At 46.8% G+C, this 20,784-nt stretch overlaps 1 protein-coding gene across 1 annotated transcript in view; it reads left to right on the top strand.

Annotated features, from left to right (window-relative positions):
* LOC119965939 (transcription factor E2F3-like) overlaps positions 1 to 20,784 on the top strand; it is a 79,733-nt gene that overhangs the window by 51,833 nt on the left and 7,116 nt on the right. Inside the window, exons 3-6 of the mRNA XM_038796967.1 lie at positions 5,793 to 6,012; positions 14,343 to 14,501; positions 16,004 to 16,118; positions 16,407 to 16,548. Of these exons, the coding sequence (XP_038652895.1) occupies positions 5,793 to 6,012; positions 14,343 to 14,501; positions 16,004 to 16,118; positions 16,407 to 16,548 (636 nt within the window). The remainder of the gene's footprint in view (positions 1 to 5,792; positions 6,013 to 14,342; positions 14,502 to 16,003; positions 16,119 to 16,406; positions 16,549 to 20,784) is intronic.

Genomic DNA, 20,784 nt, shown 5'->3' with positions numbered 1-20,784 from the left:
GGCAGCGGCGGAAGCATATAGGAGTGGATGGAGCATCGGTGTGAGCTCCAATTTGTGGTAATGACTGATTTGTCCCGGGGAGGATGGATGGGGGGTTCCGTAGATGGCAGAGGGCAGGGATTAAGAAGCTGGGCGATCTGTTTATTGATGGGAGCTTTCCCTGTTTGGAGGATCTGGGAGTTTGAATTGCCGGGTGGGAATGGATTTCGGTATCTGCAGATGAGGGATTTTATGTGAAGGCAGGTTTCGACCTTTCCGCTTCTACCACCACAGGGGATACAGGACAAGGTAGTTTCTAGAATGGGGGTGGGGATGGGAAGGTATTGGAAATCTATAAAGAGCTTACGGAGTGGGAGGAAACCCAGATAAGTGAGATGAAATGTAAATGGGAAGATGAGCTGGGTAAGGAATTAGAGGTGAGCCTGTGGTAAGATGCTCTGAGCAGCGGCAACCCGTCCTCATCATGTGCCAGGCTCAGCCTGATAACAATTCAAGGTGGTTCACTGGGCACACATGACGGTGGCCCAGGTGAGCAGGTTTTTTGGGGTAGAGGAAGGTGTGTGAGGTGGGCAGGAGGGCCTGCAAATCATGTCCACATGTTTTGGGCATGTCTGAAGCTCAGGGGATTCTGGCAGGGATTTGCGGATGTCATGTCTATGGTACTGAAAACGAGGATGGCGCCGAGCCCAAAGATGGCGATCTTTGGAGTGTTGGAGGACCCGGGAGTCCAGGGGGCAAGAGAGGCTGATGTTTTGGCCTTTGCCTCCTTGGTAGCCCGGAGACGGATATTACTAGCATGGAGGGACTTGAATCCCCGAAATCAGGGGTATGGGTTAGTGACATGGATGGGTTTCTCAGACTTGAGAAAATTAAATTTGCCCTGAGAGGATCAACGTTAGGGTTCATTCGGAGGTGGCAGCCGTCTATCGACTTCTTCAGAGAAAACTAAACTCAGCAGACTCCATAGGGGGTGGGGGGGGGGGGAATTCGGCTTCGATTAGGCGGGAATAGTGGGAGATGGAGGGATGTGTTACTCACTGAACTATGTTTGTATTTGTATCTTTTACTGTTATAAAACCATAACTGCCTTAATAAAATGTTTATTTAAAAAAAAAATCTCCTTTTAGTCTTCTCTTCAAGGAGAACAGTCCCAACCCCTCCAATCTATCTTCATAACTGAAGTTTCTTATCCCTGGAGCCATTCTTGTAAATATCTTCTGGACTCTCTCCGATGCACTCACATCGTTCTTAAAGTGTGGCACCCAGAACTGTACGCAATATTGCAGCTGAGGCCTATGAGCTCAGCTGACCCGCTTGTTCTTGTATTCTCGGAATAAAGCCTGGGATAATGCATGGTTTATTAACTGCTATCCTCACCTGTCTTACCATCTTTCACAACTTATGTACATATACACCCAGGCCCCTCAGTTCCTGCATGCCATTTAGAGTTGTATCCCTTATTTTATGTTGCCTCTCCATGTTCTTGTCAAAATGCATCACCTCTCACTTCTCCACATTGAACTTCATCTGCCACCTTTCTGCCCATTCCACCAACTTGTTTATGTCCTGTTGAAGTTCTGCACTGTCCTGCTCACAGTTTACAATGCTTCCAAGTTTTGCATCATCCCCAAACTTAGAACTTGTTCCCTGCACACCAAGATCTCGATCATTAATATATATATGCGGAACAGCAAGTGACCCAATATCAACCCCTGGGGAACTCCACTACAAACTTTCCTCCAGCCTGAAAATATCCATTAACCATTACTCTGTTTCCTATTATTCAGCCAATCTTGTATCCACATTGTTACTGCCCCTTTGCTTGAGCTATAACTTTTCTCATAACTCTGTGGTTTGACACTGTATTGAATGCCGTCTGAGAGTCCACGTGCACCACATCAACAGCGTTACCCTCATTAACCCTTTCTGTTACCTCTTCAAAGCCTCCAAGTTTAAGCACAATTTTCCCTTAGAAATCCATGCTGGCTCTTCCTAATCAATCCACATTTTCCATGTGACTACCAATTCTATCCTGAATATTTTTTTTCTCTAAGCCCCACCACCATCGAAGTTAAATTGACTAATCTGAAATTGCTGGGCTTTACAACCTTTTTTTGAACAAGGGTGTAACTTTTGCAATTCTCCTGTCCTCTGGCACCTCCCATGAGTCTAAAGATGACTGACAGATTTATGGCATGTACCCCTGCAATCGCCACTCAGTTTCTTCAATATCCTTTGAAGCATCTCATCTGGTCCGGATACTGTGTCAACTTAAGTACTGACAATTTATCCTCCTTCCTATCGATTTTAAACCCTTCTCATAATAGAGTTCCCTCCCCTGTCAACCTCAGTCTGGGTAGCATCTGTTTCCTTGGTAAAGACAGATGCAAAGTATTGATTTAACACCTCAGCCACACCCCTTATTCCTTGTGTAAATCCCTTTTTGGTTCCGAATTGGCCCTTTTACTATTTATGTGCCTATTGGAGACTCTGGGCTTCCCCTTTATGTTGCCACTCTTTGCTAATAATCCATCGTCACTTCTCGATTGCTTCTTCACCTCTCCTCTGAACCTTCTGTATTCCTCTTTGGTTCTCAGTTGTATTTTCTACCTGACTCCTGTCACAAGCACATTTTTTCTTAATCTTCGTTTCTATCTCCTTTTTCGTCCAGAGAGCTCTGGATTTGTTTCTCTTACCATTCCCTTTTGAGGGAATATAACTTGACTGTCTCTGAACCATTTCTTCTTTCAAGGTGGCCCATTGATTAGGTACAGTTTCCCCCACCAACCTTCGGTTCCAGTCTATCCAGCCAGCTTCTAATCATTCCTGCCCTGGATTGCCCACTATCCTTTTTTGCTGACTTCCGAAATCTGAGGATACAATGACCACCTTCGCCTAAAAATGTTCCCTCACTGACACTTGATCTATTTGACCCACCTCATTTCCAAGAACTAGGTTCAGAGTTTCCCCTTGTTGGACTGAACACAATTCTAGAAAAGTTTCCTGAACACTCGAGGGACCCTTGCCCCTCTCTTCCCTTAGATCACCCAAATATAGATTTGGAGAGTGGTGGTGTAAAGTCCTCCATCAATGTTCACACCTCTGTGCAATTTCCCTGTTGATTTGTTCCCCTACGTCCTCCTCATAGGCTACACCAAGTAGTGTAATTGCACCCTTTTTGATCCTTAACTCGAGCCAAATTGATTCTATCTTTGGACACTCTGGGACATTCTCTTTCTCCAATACTGCAATGCTTTCCTCAACCAATACTGCCACCTGCCTTGTCTTTCTTATGTACCTTGTACCCAGGAATATTTCACACCCATTCCTGCCGTTCTTTGAGCTAGGTCTCTGTTATCGCCGCAACATCATAATTCCTCATGGCAATCTGTGCCTGAAACTCCCCAATCTTATTTACTATACCCTGATTTTAGACTGCATTACTTTCTCCTTTACTCCACCTATTAATTTACTATTCTCTATTCTAATGCAATCTGTCTCTCCCAGTATTTTGTGCATCCTCCTGTTACTCTGATATGTTCTCCTGGCTCCCACACCCCTGCGGAGTTGGTTTAAAGCCTCCCCAACAGCAAAGGAAGGAACTGAATCCTGGCTCTCTTCTGGTGCAGCTCAACTTGCTTGTACATGTGCCATCACCCTCAGAACCAGTCCCACTAATCTAAAGCCCCTGCGCCAGCTTTCCAGATGGTGTGTGTTAATCTATATAGAATTGTAATGTTTAATCAATTCTCATATACTTTGCCCCTCTTGTTTGCTTTTTTTCTGTTCTCCCCTGTACTTTGCGTACTCTGCTCTGTTCTCTACTGATGTTTGTCATGAGGCATCGTCTTCTGTTTCTGTAATCTCCCAATTCAGTCATCTCGCGAGCTCTAGTTTTGGTTGCGTTCAATTACCCCATTTCTTTTTCCATCTCTCAGGAGTGGCACAGTGGGTTAGCACTGCTGCCTCACAGCGCCAGGGACCCGGGTTCAATTCTGGCCTCTGGTGATCGTCTAATTAAAAAAAAAAAAATCTTTATTGTCACAGGTAGGCTTACATTAACACTGCAATGAAGTTACTGTGAAAAGCCCCGAGTCGCCACGTTCCGGCGCCTGTTCGGGTACACAGAGGGAGAATTCAGAATGTCCATTTCAACCAACAGCACGTCTTTCGGGACTTGTGGGAGGAAACCGGGGCACCCGGACACAGGGAGAACGTGCAGAGTCCACACAGACATTGAACCAAGTGCGAATTGAATCTGGGACCCTGGAGCTATGAAGCAGCAGTGCTACCCACTGTGATACCGCATCTGTGTGGAGTTTGCACTTTCTCCCCATATCTGCATGGGTTTCCTCCAGGTTTCCTCCCACAGTCCAAAAATGTGCAGGTTACATTGATTGCCCGTTCGTGTCCAAAACATTAGGTGAGGTTACGGGGATAGGGTGGAGGTGTCCGCCTCGGTAGGGTACTCTTTCCTCGGGTCGGTGCAAACGCAATGGGACAAATGGCCTCCTTCTGCACTGCCCTGTAGGGATTCTATGAAACCGCTCTCAAATGGACAGAAATGAACTCCCTTCCAGGTGAATGCGCGTTATTTTTACATTTGATTGCACCTAGTTGATCTATGCCTTCCTTCTGGAAGTGAGACATCCCTCTCCTGTCACGTTACAATGCTGAGAAGGCATTTAGAAATACTTACTTGAAAAATGTCTGCAATTTTTGTTTGGGGCCGATGCTTGTTAAATGAATTGTTGTCCTTCACATGCACCCACCTGCTGCAGTAGCAGTCAGGCTTGATTGCTTCTCCATTTAAACTGTCCACAGGGAATTTAAGGAGTGCATGCTCTTTCCTCCTCTTAGCATTTCATTTTAGCTTTTGAGTGGTTAAGAGATTCTTTGTGCTTTTGAGAGTAATGAAAAAATTGGTTTTATTTCCATATTTGAAAACGTTGCAACGGCCATTTTGTTACTCAATTGAGATGCCAAACAGCATGTCTGGCATCTTATTTCTACCTGGTCATGTGCCAGCATTTGTGTCTATTTTGGGTCCAGGATTGTACTGACATATCTGGAGCTCAATCCTCTACTAAAACCCTCACGACAATTGCATTCGGTTTAGCCTCGTTTGGTGGGCTGAAGACAGCAACAGAAGCAATTGCCTTTGAGTATCGTTCAAGTTGAAGAGTGGATGCTTTTGGAAAATAGAACTGTCTCGCTGGGTTAAGAGTTGAAGTTGCATTGTTGTCAGAACTTTACTTTTCTTCCAAACTATTGGAGCTGGCTTGTTGCCAGAAGTACAGTAGAAATGTTTCCGTTTCTTAGTGCCGACGCCCCCACTTTTATGACCGGAAAGCGTTGGGCTGTGAAACCTCAGTTGGCAAAATTTGGACAAAAGTGTACATTTTACGGAGATGGGTAATTTTGCAGTAGGATGGAATTGGGGTTTTTTTTTTTGGTTTGTGGAGTAGTTGATCCAGTATGAAATTCTGCACGTATTGTTCAGTATTGATCTGACATTTTTTAGGCTTGGTCCCTTCGAAACATCTTCTAGCTGGAACGTTTTGATGCCATCTAAGCCTTTGTTTCCAGTCTGGGGAGGTTATGCCAGATTGCTTTCAAAGTAGTAGGAGATGCAGATTGGGATGTGCTAAAAGGGAAGTTGCTCCTACCTTATTTTCTTCCTGCTGAGTTTGTTACTGTTCGATCCACGGCTTCAAAAAGTGAGTAAGTTTGAGTTTCAGTGTGAGCCGGGTCAGTGAATGTTCTTTTATTCCTTTCCTTTCACAATACAGCTCCCAGGTCTCCATCAGAGAAGACTCGCTACAACACCTCATTGGTTCCCCTCACAAAGAATGTTGTTCAGCTCTTGAGCCAGTCTCTAGATGGGGTGTTGGACTTAAACCGAGCAGCAGAGGTCTTAAATGTGCCAAAGCGAAGGATCTATGACATCACAAACGTATTGGAGGGCATTCATCTCATTGAGAAGAAATCCAAAAATAATGTTCAATGGATGTAAGTTTTTATTTTGCAATTCCCATTCCTTACTTTGCCATTCAACTTGGATGTCTGTTTCACTTTTTCACTGGGACTCCATTATTTTACAGTAACAGAAATATTTCGGGGACTGTCACAGCCTACCTTATTTTAATTTTTAGTTTTGTTCGGTGCTGACAAATCTACTGTTCAAAATATTCAGATCCATACATAAAATCAATATATTTTTTCATGAATATACGTTGTTCTTTGTTCCGTTGTGATTATTTGAGCCACTGAATTTTGTGCTTTGTATTTATTTACTAGCACAATAAAGAGGAAATGTTATTTTTCTTCAGTCAAAGGGGAATCCTATTTCCTATGGGAATGACCTGTTGCCCTCTAAAATTGTAAAGCCTGCACCTTCATCTCCACTATGTATCTTGCCGTTCATGTATAGGCACCAGTAATTATTATTTTAAAAATCTTTTTGTCATTTTCACAACATTTCAACATTATGTACATTGACGTTCGTGTTTATTTATTGTACAGTGTAACGCAAAAAGGCCGTTATCTTATTTTACTTTATTTACAGATTGCTTCCATCTGTTTGCCATGTCTCTCCTCTTTCCCCCCCCCCCCCCCCAAACCCCCTTGCTATCCTCCCTGGTCGATACAGGGGGAATGCCCCCCCCCCCCCCCCTTTCTCCTTGCGCTCTCTATCTCTCCCTCCCCCCCCCCCCTCTCCCTTTGTCAGCTTCACTCCCTTGGATGGTGGGGGGGGGGGGGGGGCTGTCTCTCTTTGCCTGTCTCAGACTCTTTGCCCCCTCCCCCTTACTTTGTGCGTCCCTGGCATTGCTTCTTGTCTTTTGTTTTTTTTCACCTTCTCTAATCCTTCCAGTTCTCCCTCTACTGGCTGTTGATGGCCTCAAATAGGTTTTGGAACAGACTGACAAATTCCCCCATGCAGTAAGGAAGCCTTCTCCGACCCTTGGAAGGCGTATTTTATCTTCTCCAGGTGAAGAAATTCTGATAGGTCTGCCAGCCAGTCTGCAGCTGTGGTGGTGCTGCTGATCGCCAGACTTGCTGCTGATCGCCAGCCGAGAGGATTCTCCAGCTTGCGATTAGGGAAGCATTCGGGCATGGCTTTACCTTCACCCCCACCAGAGAAGGCTGTCCAGAACCCGGCAAGTTTGGGGCATGCCCAGAACGTGTCGGTGTGATTGGTCGGGCCCCTCTGGCACCGTTCACATTTATCCTCCACCTCCGGGAAGAACCTGCTCATTCGGGTTCTGCTCAGGTGCACCACTTTGAACTGCATGAGGCGGAGCCTTGCGTAGGAGGAGGTGGAGTTGGCCCTGCTCAGTGCATCGCTCCAGAGTCCCCAACCCACTTCTGTCCCCAGTTCATCCTCCCACTTCCGTCTGGTCTCATTCAGTGGTGTTCAAGCTCTGTCTAGTAGCTGCCCGTACAGTCCCCCCCCCCCCCCCTCCTTTCGGTCCGTGGTCATCAGGTCCTCCAATAGTGTAGTCTCCGGGGCCCTGGGGTAAACTACTGTCTCTGCGGAGAAAATGTTTTATTTGTAAGTGTCTAATTTCCTGTCCCTGTCGGCAATTCCCATTCCTCCGTCAGTTTGTTCAGCGTCGCTAGTCTGTGGCCGACGTAGAAGTCCCTAATTGTCAGCATTCCCCCTCCTGTCTCTCTTTTTTTAAAACATTGCATCTAACATGGCTGGCGGGAATCTGTGGTTACCGCAGATAGGGGACATCCTGGTCAGCCCAAAATGTTGTCTTAGCTGGCCCCACGTTTACAGTGTGGTCATTACCACTGGGCTCGATGTGTATTTCGCCGAGGGGGGTGAGTGTGCTGCTGTGGCCAGGGCCCGGAAGGTCGTTCCCTTACAGGAGGTCTCCTCCATCTATACCCACTCCAAGTTGGGCTCGTGCACCCACCCCCTCACTCTTTCCGCTTGTTTGCCCAGTGGTAATATTGCAGGTTTGGCAGTTCCAAGCCTCCCTTAATTTTCCTCCTTTTGCAGTGTTGATTTGGGGGATTCTTGCCCCCACCCCCCCATGGACCTAAACAGGAAGAGGAACCTCGGCAGCATTTTCATTTTGATCGTCTGCATTCTCCCCGCCATGAAGAGTTGGCTTGCGTCCCACCTCTGCGGGTCCTTTTTGACTTCCTCCACCAGGGGCTGGTTTAGCTCACTCAGCTAAATCGCTGGCTTTTAAAGCAGGCCAGCAGCACGGTTCGATTCCCGTACCAGCCTCCCCGGACAGGCGCCGGAGTGTGGCGACTAGGGGCTTTTCACAGTAACTTAATTGAAGCCTACTCGTGACAATAAGTGATTTTCATTTTCAGGCTGGTCAGGTTCCATTTGTGGATCTGTGACCAGTCTCTGCCTGTCTGGATCCCCAGGTATCCGAATCTGCTTTGAGCTGTTTTGAACGGGAGTCCCTCCCCCGTTTGGGTTCACTGGGAATGCCTCACTTTTGCCCAGGTTGAGTTTGCAACCTGAGAAGGTTCTGAACACTTTTAGGATCCGCATGATTTCTTTCAGTCCTTCCTGTGGCTTTGAGATGTACAGGAGCATGTCATCTGCACCGAGCGAAACTCTAGTGCTCTCTGTCTCCTCTTTGGATGCCCTTCCAGTTTTTCGCACCCTGAAGGTCTATTGCCAGGGGTTCGATTGCTAATGCAATCAGGAGCAGGGACAGTGGGCATCCTTGCCTTGTTCCTCTTTGTAGCTGGAAGTATTCAGAGCTGGTGGTGTTAATTCGAATGCTCCTGGGAGCATTGTACAGGAGTCTCACCCAGGCAGTGAATCTTGCTCCTAGCCCAAACCTTTCCAGTACCTTGAGGAGGTACTCCATTCGATTCTGTCGAAGGCCTATTGTGCATCCAGGGAGAGGACACCTCTGGTGTCATTATTACGTTCATCAACATTCAGCAGCAAAATGGGCCTATATGATACACATTCCGTCGGGTCTTTATCCTTTTTGGCTATCAGTGAGATTGTGGCCTGTGCTAGCATAGGAGGCAACGTGCCCATTGCCGGCGAGTCTGCGATCATGTCCCTTTAATGTGGGGCTAGGGCTGGTGCAAATTTTTTTATAGACATCTGCCGGGAACCAGTCAGGTCCCAGTTCCTTCCCCGCCTGCATGGAGCTGATGCTCTCCGTGATTTCTCCCAGATCTATTGGTGCTTCCAGCTCACCCGTCTGTCCTTCCCCCACAACCGGCATTTCCAGTCCGTCGAGGAACTGTTTCATCCCTGCGTCCCCATTGGGGGGGTTCGGAGGAGCACAGTCCTCCGTAGAAGGTCTCAAATGCTTTATTGACCTCTTTTGGTTCTGCTACTAGTCTACCTCTGCCATTCTGTACCTGCGCTATTCCCCTCGTGGCTGTCTGCTTTCTTAGCTGGTGAGCCAATAGACAGCCAGCCTTGTCTCCGTGTTCGTAGAAGGTCCCCCGTGTCTGGTGGAGTTGATTCACTGCTTTCCCGGTGGATAGCAGGTTAAAGTCCATTTGTAGCTTTTTCCTCTCCGCCAGCAGCTCTACGATCGGGGCCTCGGAGTAATTTCTGTCGACCTCCCAAGATGGAGTCGATCAACTGTTGCCTGGCCTCCCTCTCGTCTGTATTTCTGTGCCTTGTATTCTATTATTTCCCCTCAGATCACAGCCTTCAGTGCCTCCCACTACGTGGAAGGTGAGACTTCCTTGTTCCGGTTGTTAGTCACATAATCGCCTAAGGCTTGCGATGTTTTCTGGTAGAAGCCAGGAGGTTTGTGTCCAGCCTTCATGTGGGCCGGTGGGCACGGCCCGTCTCCAACCTCACAGCCATGTAGTGCGGAACATGGTTGAACATAAGAACATAAGAACTATATAAGAACAGAAGGACTATTGCAGAGTACTCTGCTCCTGTAATTCCTGGAAGCACCGATTTTCCCCACTGCAAAGAAGTCGATATTGGTATATACCTTGTGCATTTGTGGGGAAAAAAAACGACAATTCTTTTTCTCCCGTGTGCAGGAACCTCCATGCGTGCAATGCCCCCACCTGCTCCATAAATGCTCCCAGTTGCCCCCCATAATCAGTCGGTGTGTATCAATGTCGGGTATTTCCGCCTTGGTCTTTTTTATAAAGTCTGCGTCATCCCAATTGGGAGTGTACACATTTACCAGTACTACTGGTGCCCCTTCCAGGACACTGCTGACCATGACGGACCATCCCTTTGGATCCGTAACCGTCCTAGTCTGAGTAAGTCTTGCCCTGTTGCTGATCAGTATGGCCACTCCCCTAGCTGTCGTCCCGTAGCATGAATGGTACGTATGTCCCACGCAGCCCTTCCTTACCAGCAGTCTGTCCTTCTCCCTCAGGTGTGTCTCCTGCAGGTAGACTATGTCCGCCTTCAGGCTTCTCAGGGCGAAGACTCTGGATCTTTTCACTGGGCCGTTAAGTCCCCATGCGTTCCGGGTGACTATCCTGGTGGGGGTTTCTGACTTAACTGATGGACGTGCCCCTGCACTCCGGGTTTCCCTTTGTTAGGGGGCCATCCAAAATGGCTGCGCTCGCTGCTCTCACCATGAGGTTGGGCCCCTGCGCTCCGGGGTTTCCCCTTGTCCAGGGGGCACCCAACATGGCTGTCAACTGTGTCTGCCACATCGGTGCGCCAATGCACTCCAGGGTCTCCTTTTGTTTAGGGACCTTCCGAAGTGATTGCTTGCGGCGCCATCTTGATTCTTCGGCCTCCTCCATGCCTGCTGAGGCCTGTGTCTGTCTCGCAGCCAATCTTTTCCTATCCTTCTGCCCTTTTCCTGTTCTGTGAGGGCACCCGCCAGATGCTCCCTCTCCCCTGAGAGTTGCACCACGGCCCCCTTTACTGCTTGTTTTCCCGTGCTAGCCCTCCCTGGGCTGGTCTTGTCCTGTCTCTGTTCTGTCTGCCCATCTCCGTTCCCGTTGCCCATTCACCTGTTTCCCCTCTTCTCGCTTCCCTCTCTCTGTCCTACTTTAGTCCGAGAACGAGGCAGCACTGTCCTGCGCAAAGAGTCCCTACAGCGGATCTTCGTTCCGTTTCTTTCTCCACCTTCCGTCTTTTTCCCCGCTGCCCTCACCATTGCTGCGTCTGTTCCTTTTCTAGATTGTTGGTTTTCACAAACTCCTCGGCCTCCGCTGGGGTTACGAAGTAATGTTCTTTTCCTTTATAGGATACCCAGAGTCTGGCCGGAAACAACATGCCGAACCTCGCCCTGCTCTTGTAGAGCTTCGATTTCGCCTTATTGAATTTGGCCCTTTTCTTTTCGCGAGGTCTGCCCCAATGTCCTGATAAACCCTTATTCTGTGTCCTTCCCACAAGCATGACTTTCTCTGTTGGGCCAAACTCAGGATCTTTTCCCGTTCCTGGTACCAGTGCAGCTTCGCAATGATTGCTCTCGGTTGCTCCCCAGTCTTGGGTTTTGGCCGGAGCGACCTGTGTGCCCTGTCGAGTTCTGGGGAGGTTTGGGAAGCTGAATTTGCGATGTAGGTCATTTGGCCCCGTCCCCCCTCTCTGGCAGTCCCACAATACGGATGTTCTGTCGCCTGGACCTGTTTTCCTGGTCCTCTACCTTTCCCCTCGGGTTCCCTTGGGCCGCCACCAACTTTTTCATCTCGGTCTCCAGAGCCACAGTCCGATCACTCTGGTCAGTTGCCGCCCTTTCCAGGTCTAGGATCGTCCTTTCCTGGGCTTCCATCTTCTTTCCCAGGCTGTCCATTGTGCGCTGGAGGGCGGTCATTGCTTCCGTCACCATCTCTTTCTTCACCACCTGGAGTTCCATTTTGATCGCCTCCCTCATGGCAGCCAGTTATTTTTTTAGGAATGTCTGCCATCCATCCCTTGATAGAGTGGGGGGCATCGCTGCCTGATCATTCTCCACTGCCAGCACCCTCTCTTGCTTCGCCGGGGCCTCCGTCTCGCCTCGTGCCTCCGCTGGTCCGTCTGCTTTTTGCTCCTGCCCCTTGCTGCCACTTCTGCCTTCCCGCCGGCCCTTTGAACTACCGTTTGCCGGCATCTTCTCTTCTACTTCTTCGTTATAATGTCTTTTGGGTTTTTCGGAGTTTTGGGTGGCTTTTTGAGCCAAGAATCCTGGACAATGTGCTATTTTGGGTCCAATTGGGAGGAGAGTCACCTGATGTGCGCCGGTCAGCACATCGCCGCCACCGGACAGGCACCAGTAATTCTAACTGAAGTCGCCATCTTTTTTTTTTACACCTCCCGAGAGGACCAATGGAACATGAAGAATTTTCCCTTGGGGGGTAATCTTCATTTGTTCAGCTTCTATATTCGAATGGAAATTAATGTAAACTCTTGAAAGCTGGCTATTGTGTGGCAAATCAGATATTCTCTTCACCACGTACAAGACTCGAGCCAGGAGCATGGACCATCGCTGCTCACCTGGATGGGTGTTGCAGCAACAACACAAGGTTGATGACACAAAGTAATGCAGCTTATTTGACTGGTGCTATAGTCATTGGACCCTGTCAGCCCCCACTGCTGGTACATTGATTGCAGATCCAGATAATAGAATCACTACAGACAGAAGGAGGCTATTCAGCCCATTGAGTCTGCACCAACCCCCCTGAAAGAGCACTGCACCTCAGCCTTTTATCTTTTGAATTGTGGGAGGAAACCGGAGCACCAGGAGGAAACCCGTGCAGACACGGGAAGAAAGTGCAAACTCGAAACGGACAATCACCCAAGGCTGGAATCGAACCTGGGTTGTCTGTATTGCAGCAACTTGCCAGACTTGCTCCAACTGCCCTTTCCAGCTCTGTGACTTGCCACTAAGAAGGGGGGAAAAAAAAGAAACAATTCTGTGGAAACTCGAGCCATCTGTCACTTACCTTTCAAATCTTAAGTCATTCTGAGTTTTGTTTTTATTAATTCCTGGGATGTGGTGTCCATTGGCAAGACCAGGATTTATTGCCTATCCTTATTGTCCTTGAGAAGGTGGGTGGTATGCTGCTGTAATAAATGTGGTTCAGATACTTGTTTCATTCCGCGGTATTAAAGGGAGTGTGATACGTTTTCAAGCCGGGCTGGTCTGTGACTTGGATGTGAGCCAGCAGGTTCTGCCATTCCCATATACCTGCTACCCATAATCTTCTAGGTGGCAGAGGTCGCTGTCTGGGAGGTGAAATCAAAGTGGCCTTAGTGAGTTGCGGCTGTGCATCTTATACTTTATACCTGTTCCATCATCATCATTAGGTGTTTCTGGCAGCACCATTCCCTGCATAGAAAGGCATCATACCACGTTTTCATGGCGCATCAACACTGTAGCTTTTCAGTGTTATTTGGAGCAAAACTGGAAGAATCGTAGCCTTGTTATTTCTAGAGTGCACATTTTTGCACAGTTGAAACCCAGGGTTGAATAGGACTTGAAATCTCCCCTGGATCAAATTAAGCACGGTTTCCCTCCTACACAGCAATGGTGCTATTTTCAGTCATTCTGTCTGGACCATGGCTTGTTGTGCTGTGTGCCTGCTTATTCACCATGCTACTGTAGGTGAACTGAATGACACCCTTTGCTTGATCTCACTTTCCCAAGATACGCACGCGTCTTGATCTTTGTGAATGTGATACCCGCTGTTGCTGGGTCCAGGCTTGAAGCTCACTGAAACTCTCACTTTTACCCTTTCCGGGTATTCCCCTCACTGTGGGGTGCTGCCTTCAAATTCTGCCATGTAAATAGATTTACACTGAACAGTTTGTTTGATCTTGAAGCACAAACCACCACCCAATACACACTGGTGCGAACAAAATGACTGTCATATGATTGTCGAACAGCAATGTACGTTTTGACCTGATCTCCACGAAACACCACTTAATCTGCGCTGAATTCTATGGTTCTTTGCACTGAAGCATTTGTGATTGTGTTGAGGAAGTATAAGATCCAGTCTGCTGAAGGGCTCCCTGCTTTGAGGCAAAATATGCCATTTGTGTCAAATGGACTTTATTCAGAGATTTTTCCCCTGTAGAATGATGTGTTAAGAGTCTTCAAAATGGATGCAATGGTCTGAGTGGAGATATTCCTTGGCTTGTGCCAGAGTCTGATGAAAGAATTGGAACACAGAAAGTCATCGCACTTCAAAGGTGACTCCTCATTCTGAAACGTCAAGATTGGATCGCCTAGTAGTGTTGAAAGGATTGCTTGAGAAAGCTGCTGTCCCTCTGTTGGGTAAAAATGAAATGTGACCTTTCGATGGCTAACTCTTGCGGGGTCCGTTTCTCATCAACTTTCGACGAGGGGCTGGAGAGTGTCTCTTAATGATAGAATTTTTGACGTTTGTCAGAGTTGCTGAGCGCCATTTGTGATGTCTTCCTGCAGGGGTTGCAGCCTGACGGACAATGATGGTATGCTGAAACGATGCCAGGGTCTGAACCGGGAGGTGGCTGAGCTTAGCCTGAAAGAGAAGAGGTTGGATGACTTGATCCAGAGCTGCACCTTGGACCTCAAAAAGCTAACGGAGGACTCTGAAAACCAAAGATATCCTTTCTGATTTGCCGTTCCAAGTTTAAGAACTGGTCCAGTCATGACCGGTTTGGGTGCGTTTGATGATTTCTGAAGATCAGTAACATGGTTGTAGCAAACTTCTAGACAGCTCCAAAGGCCTTGCTTCTGAAAGCTTCAAGCCAAGTGAGGACTAGCATGACTTAAGTTTATTGACCAACTTTCAGTTAATCTGAAGAGCTTTCCATCAAAGTCTAACTTGTAAAGTTACATTGCCAATCCTTTTATTTATTTATTTTTAACTTGTTTCATTGTCCGCCATTTCAAAGGCTTTTGCCACGGTTACTTCTGAAATTGACGGCATCTACTGGCGTACACTCGTGCAGAGTTACACGTGGATGCCGTAAGTAAGTTATCAGTGATTCCGTGCTTCCCCACTGGGTGCGGACTGTTAATCAGACTGCAGTGAAGTAGAAATCACTGAACTAATGAGAAGTTGCTGAGTTACTTTATTAGTGCTGCTTTAAAAACCCTTAGAAAATTGAGTATTTAATGATATGCTGAAGTCATGGTTTCTGCTGAAAAACCCCTCTGTCCCTCGAAAATCGAATATGCATTTGTGGAATGTCAAATTTCTCATTTATGATATCACTCTTTCATTTTAAAAAAAAGTTTGATGTTGCACCGTCTGCCACGACTCCATGTGTCTCAGGACCAGGGGAAGCAAATTAAAACAGATGAGGAAGGGCTACTTTTCCCAAAGGGTAATGAATCTGTGGAATTTGCTACCCTAGAGTTCGGTGGATGCTGGGACAGTGAGTAAATTTAAGGAGGAGTTGGACAGGTTTTTAGTTAGTCATGGGTTGAAGGGGGTATGGAGAATGGGCAGGACGGTCGAGTTGAGGGCGAGAGGAGATCAGCCATGATCGTATTGAACGGTGGAGCAGGCTTGAGGGGCTAAATGGCCTAAACCTCCTAGTTGTGTTCTAAGAAGGAACTATTCTGTCTAATTCCACCTTCCAGCTGTTGATCTGTCGCCCTGTATGTAACCGCACCTCGAGCACAAATCTGGTGTTCTTGATTAATAATGGGGTCGGGGGTTATGGGGCACAGGCTGGAGAATGTGGATGAGGAACACAGCAGCCATGATCGAATGGCGGAGCAGACTCGATGGGCCGAATGACCTAATTCTGCTCCTATAATCTTATGGTCTTGTGTCAGTCCAATTGCTTATTTTGTTTCGTGAGGTTTGTCAGTGCATTTATGTCATTTGCTGTCTAATACTTTCAGAGCGATTGCTTACCCCGCTTGATGAGATCACTGCCCTAAATGCCTGACGATTCCCTTGGCACGAGGCTGGATTCGAACTTGCCTCGGGGAAAGTGGAATTGCATGTCGCCGAAACTTTTAGTTCACTTTAGTGCTTCTGCTGTCTAAGAATTTGAGGCCATTGTGTTTTTTTTTGTCCACCGAGTGAGAATTTGGGTCAGTTTTAATTGCTGTTCGATGCCCAGTTTAATCTCCTTAACATCCAACACGTTAAATTATGTGACTTATCAGGACATCCGAAAGATCCAGAGTTTAAAAGGACAAGTGATAATAGCTGTGAAAGCTCCTCCTGAAACAAGGCTGGAAGTATCTGATCCCTATAATGTAAGTTCAGGCTTATTGGAGAGAGCCGGTCGCATGTAATCAGTTGTTAGGTTTAGTATTACCTGATTTTTTTATCACTTGATTGCATATTTGATTGTCCTTGCTAATCCTGATCTGGGTGGAAATTTTCTTCGCATGTTGTTCAGACAGGCATTCACTGAAACAAATTTGAACAGGACAGTCTTCGCTCTGTATCTTTTTGTATATGTGTAAAATAGCTTGTGTTCTCCAAATGGCTTCCTAATTTTATCTGACATGCCTTCTTTTGCTTTTTTAAATTTCCTTTAGAATTTCCAGATACACTTGTTGAGCTCAAGGGGACCTGTTGAGGTTTACTTGTGTCCAGATGACACTGGAACATCCAGTAGTAGTCCGTTGAAGGCTGCCGGTCAGGAAAATTCTAGAAATATTTCCCAGTCACGAATCCGGGGTAAGCCCATGGCAATTATTATTTCTGATCTATGTGTAGTACATGTTTGTGTCTGCCTCTCGCAAGGTTTAGTTATGTATAATAGCTTTCTAAGGCTATTGAAAAAAGGTAAGTCTAGAACTAGCACTTATTTCTCGGAACAGAAAAATACACCAAAGTTGTGCTAAATTTGTATCACACCTTGGTTCAACCACACTTTGTGGGACGGGTGAATTGTCTAATGTTAGTAAAAAAAAAAGAAAGAAATAAAGGCACTGGAGGAGTGAAAAGAAAACATCAACCACGATACTAGAAATGGAAGGTTATATGGTGTTAAGGATAAGATCCTGGCATGGATAGAGGATTGGCTGACTGGCAGAAAGCAGAGAATGGGGATAAAGGGGTCCTTTTCAGGATGGTAGCCAGTGACTAGTGGTGTACCTCAGCGGTCGGTACTGGGACCACAACTTTTCATAATATACATTAATGATCTGGAGGAAGCAACTGAAGGCACTGTTGCTAAGTTTGCAGTTGACACAAAGATGATACAAGGGGCTTTCTTTTCACAGTAACTTCATTGAAGCCTACTTGTGACAATAAGCGATTATTATTATTAAGATCTGCAGAGGGGCAGGTAGTACTGAGGAAGCAAGGGGGCTGCAGAAGGATTTGGACAAGCTAGGAGAGTGGGCAGTGAAGTGGCAAATGAAGTACAATGTGGAAAAGTGGGAGGTTATGCACTTTGGAAGGAGAAATTTAGGCATAGACTATTTTCTAAACAGGAAATATTTAGGAAATCAGAAGCACAAAGGGACTTGGGAGTCCTTGTTCACGATTCTCTTCAGGTTAACGTGCAGGTTCAGTTGGCAGTTAAGAAGGCAAATGCAATGTTAGCATTCATGGCGAGAGGGCTAGAATACAAGGGATGTTATTCTGAGGCTGTGTAAGGCTCTGGTCAGACCCCATTTGGAGTATTGTGAGCAGTTTTGGGCCCCATATCTAAGGAAGGATGTGCTGGCCTTGGAAAGGGTCCAGAGGAGGTTCACAAGAATGATCCCTGGAATGAAGAACTTGTCGTATGAGGAACGGTTGAGGACTCTGGATCTGTACTTGTTGGACTTTAGAAGGATGAGGGGGGATCTTATTGAAACTTGCAGGATACTGCGAGGCCTGGATAGAGTGGACGTGGAGAGAATGTTTCTGCTTGCCGGAAAAACTAGAAGCAGAGGACACAATCTCAGACTAATGGGATAAAACAGAGGAGGAGGAATTTCTTCAGCCAGAGGGGGGTGAATCTATGGAAATCTTTGCCGCAGAAGGCTGTGGAGGCCAAATCACTGAGTGTCTTTAAGACAGAGATAGATAGGTTTTTGATCAATAAGGGGACCATGGGTTATTGGGGAAGGCAGGAGAATGGGGATGAGAAAAATATCAGCCATGATTGAGTGGCGGAGCAGACTCGATGGGCCGGGTGGTCTAATTCTGCTCCTATGTCTTATGGTCTTATATCAGCATGGAAGGATGAGCAGGCTGAGGCTGTTCTCTTTATAAGAGAACGCTGAGGTGTGAGCTGGTGCGTTGTTCAGAATTATGAAAGGTTTTAACAGAATATGGAGCTTCCTCCTGTGAGAAAAGCAAAACTAGTGACCATCAGCGTAAGTTGGTCACCACAAAAAGAATCTCCTTTACCCAGCGGGCAGTGTGAATGTGGAACTTACTGCCACAGGGAGTGTTTGTGGTGAATTGCAAAGATGTGTTTTAGGGGAAGGTAGGCAAGCACAGGAATAGAGCGTTTTTCTGATAGGGAAGGATGGGAGGAAGCTCAAGTGGGACATAAATGCTGGCATGGGCTAGTTGCGCCGAATGGCCTGTCTGTTGTATATTCTGTTAAATAGATCATTGTTGCCTTGAGGCTGTGATGCTGAACCACTCTGGTCTACGGAAATCTTGGCACATTATCTTAATTTTCCAATGCAGTGTTCTCTCTAATGCTCAAACCACCAATCTTTCCCATCTTCCTTTTCCAAAACAAGGCAAGGTCAAACTGCGGTGGTGTTCCTATATAAACTGCTTTGGCATTTCAATGCTTAATGTTTTTGCAAGAGCTTTGTTTTTAAAAGAGCGATGACATTTGTAAATGATCGTATAATAAATTGCAACCCCACCTGTGTGATTGTATCGGACTCGAGAGTACCAAACTGCTTGACCAGTAAATACTCCAGCGTAACGCTGCCATTGTGCTTTTAACCACTAGAGAGAGCTTGTGGTATGGTTTACCGTACTGATCTCCCTCTGGTGGCAGGGACAGTTTCTACAGAAGTGAATTCTCCCCCTCAAATTAATTTTCACTTTGTTTTGCACATTGATATTTCATGGTGAAGATCAAGGACTTTAGGTCCGTGCTCAATAAGTACATGAAAATGTTGATGTATGGTGGCCCCTGTTATATGTATATGTATACGTATGGGAACAGAATATTCTGCTGAGGCTCATTAATGAGGTATTGTTTAGCACAGGGCTAAATCGCTGGCTTTGAAAGCAGACCCAGGCAGGCCAGCAGCACGGTTCAATTCCCGTACCAGCCTCCTCAAACAGGCGCCGGAATGTGGCGACTAGGGGCTTTTCACAGTAACTTCATTGAAGCCTACTTGTGACAATAAGCGATTTTCATTTCATTTCTTTGTGACATTAGGAAAGTGCTTGAAGACGACAGTTGCCCAAGGAACCGTACCCCAACTGTGGGTTAATGTTTTTAGGAGAGGATGGAAAAAGTCAAGTTGTCCACCTTCCCCTTCAATTTTCTTTCCTTGTTTTCCCTCATGCATAGGCAAACTCAGTTGTTGAGGGGATGTAAACCCACACATCTCCATTATGCAGGTGTGTTTGACCCTCAAATCAGTCTATTGAAACACAGTGGGATCATTGTTGAGCCCAATCCTGAGCGTTCCCGCCTGTGTGGGTAACTTTTCAGAGCTGGCGACGGTGACTGAATTTCTCCCTCGTCACCTTTCCCTGGCTGCTTTAACCACTGTCCTGACTGTAAAACAATTTGGAACCTGAGACATTATGGCAATTGATGATTATGGTTACACTGAGTTTTTTTTTTCCTGGTTGGTTGATGGGTTTTGACAGGGTGAAGAAGTCCGAACTATTCTCTTCCAAAGGAAGCGAAGATTGGTGGGTAAAACTGTAACTGCCTTTTTAAAAAAAAAACAAAAGAGCTTGTTCACGTACAATCAAGGTACATTCCCAACGAAGTGGAAAGGTAGGGAAAGCAAATCCAGACCTCCTTGGATGATAAGAGGTAGAGAGTAATTAAACACCAAAACGAAATGCACATAACAGATGTCTGATGCGTAATACAGTTGAGAATTGGGCTCAATATTGAAGGTACAGAGAGGAATCTGAAAAGCAAATGAGAGAATCAAAGAGTGTGCGAGAAGAAAACCCAAGTAGAAAGCTGAAAAAACTCAGCAGGTCTGACAACGTTCATAGGGGGAGAAAAGAGAGTTTTTATTTTAAAAAAAATTAAAAATTATTTTTCCATAAGTTTAGAGTACCCAATTATTTTTTTCCAATATAGGGGCAATTTAGCGTGGCCAATCCACCTACCCTGCACATCTTTGGGTTGTGGGGACGAAACCCACGCAAACACGGGGAGAATGTGCAAACTCCACACGGACAGTGACCCGGAGCCGGGATCGAACCTGGGACCTCGGCGCCGTGAGGCACAGGGCTAACCCACTGCGCCACCGTGCTGCCCATGAGAAAACCGAGTTAATGTTTTGCGCCTGCATGACCCTTCTCCAGAATTGGAGAGGGAAAGAAATATTGGATTACACACTGTATAATGGGGGGGGGGGGGGGGGGGGGGGGGGAAATGGAAGAACTGACACAGTAATTCGTGGGAGCTGGGGGAGACTGCAACAAAAATGGAGCAAAACTTGAGAACAAGTGACAGATGGCCTGGTGGGGGCAGGGGCAGAAGGTTTTGTAATGATCATCGCTATTGTCACAAGTATGCTTCAATGATAATGTGAAAAGCCCCTAGTCGCCACATTCCGGCTCCTGTTCGGGGAGGCCGGTACAGGAATTGAACCCGCGCTGCTGGTCTTGTTCTGCACTACAAGCCAGCTATTTAGCCCACTGTGCTAAACCCCCCCCCCCCCCCCCCCCCCCCCCCCCCCCCCCCCCTCCCCCCCCCCCCCCGGTTGCTGCTGGGATTGACCACCCTCTAACCCTCCGGCAGAAAATCGA

The sequence above is a fragment of the Scyliorhinus canicula genome, chromosome 5 (assembly GCF_902713615.1).
Source record: "Scyliorhinus canicula chromosome 5, sScyCan1.1, whole genome shotgun sequence".
Taxonomy (NCBI): Eukaryota; Metazoa; Chordata; class Chondrichthyes; order Carcharhiniformes; family Scyliorhinidae; genus Scyliorhinus; species Scyliorhinus canicula.
This window is presented reverse-complemented; position numbering and strand designations above follow the sequence as displayed.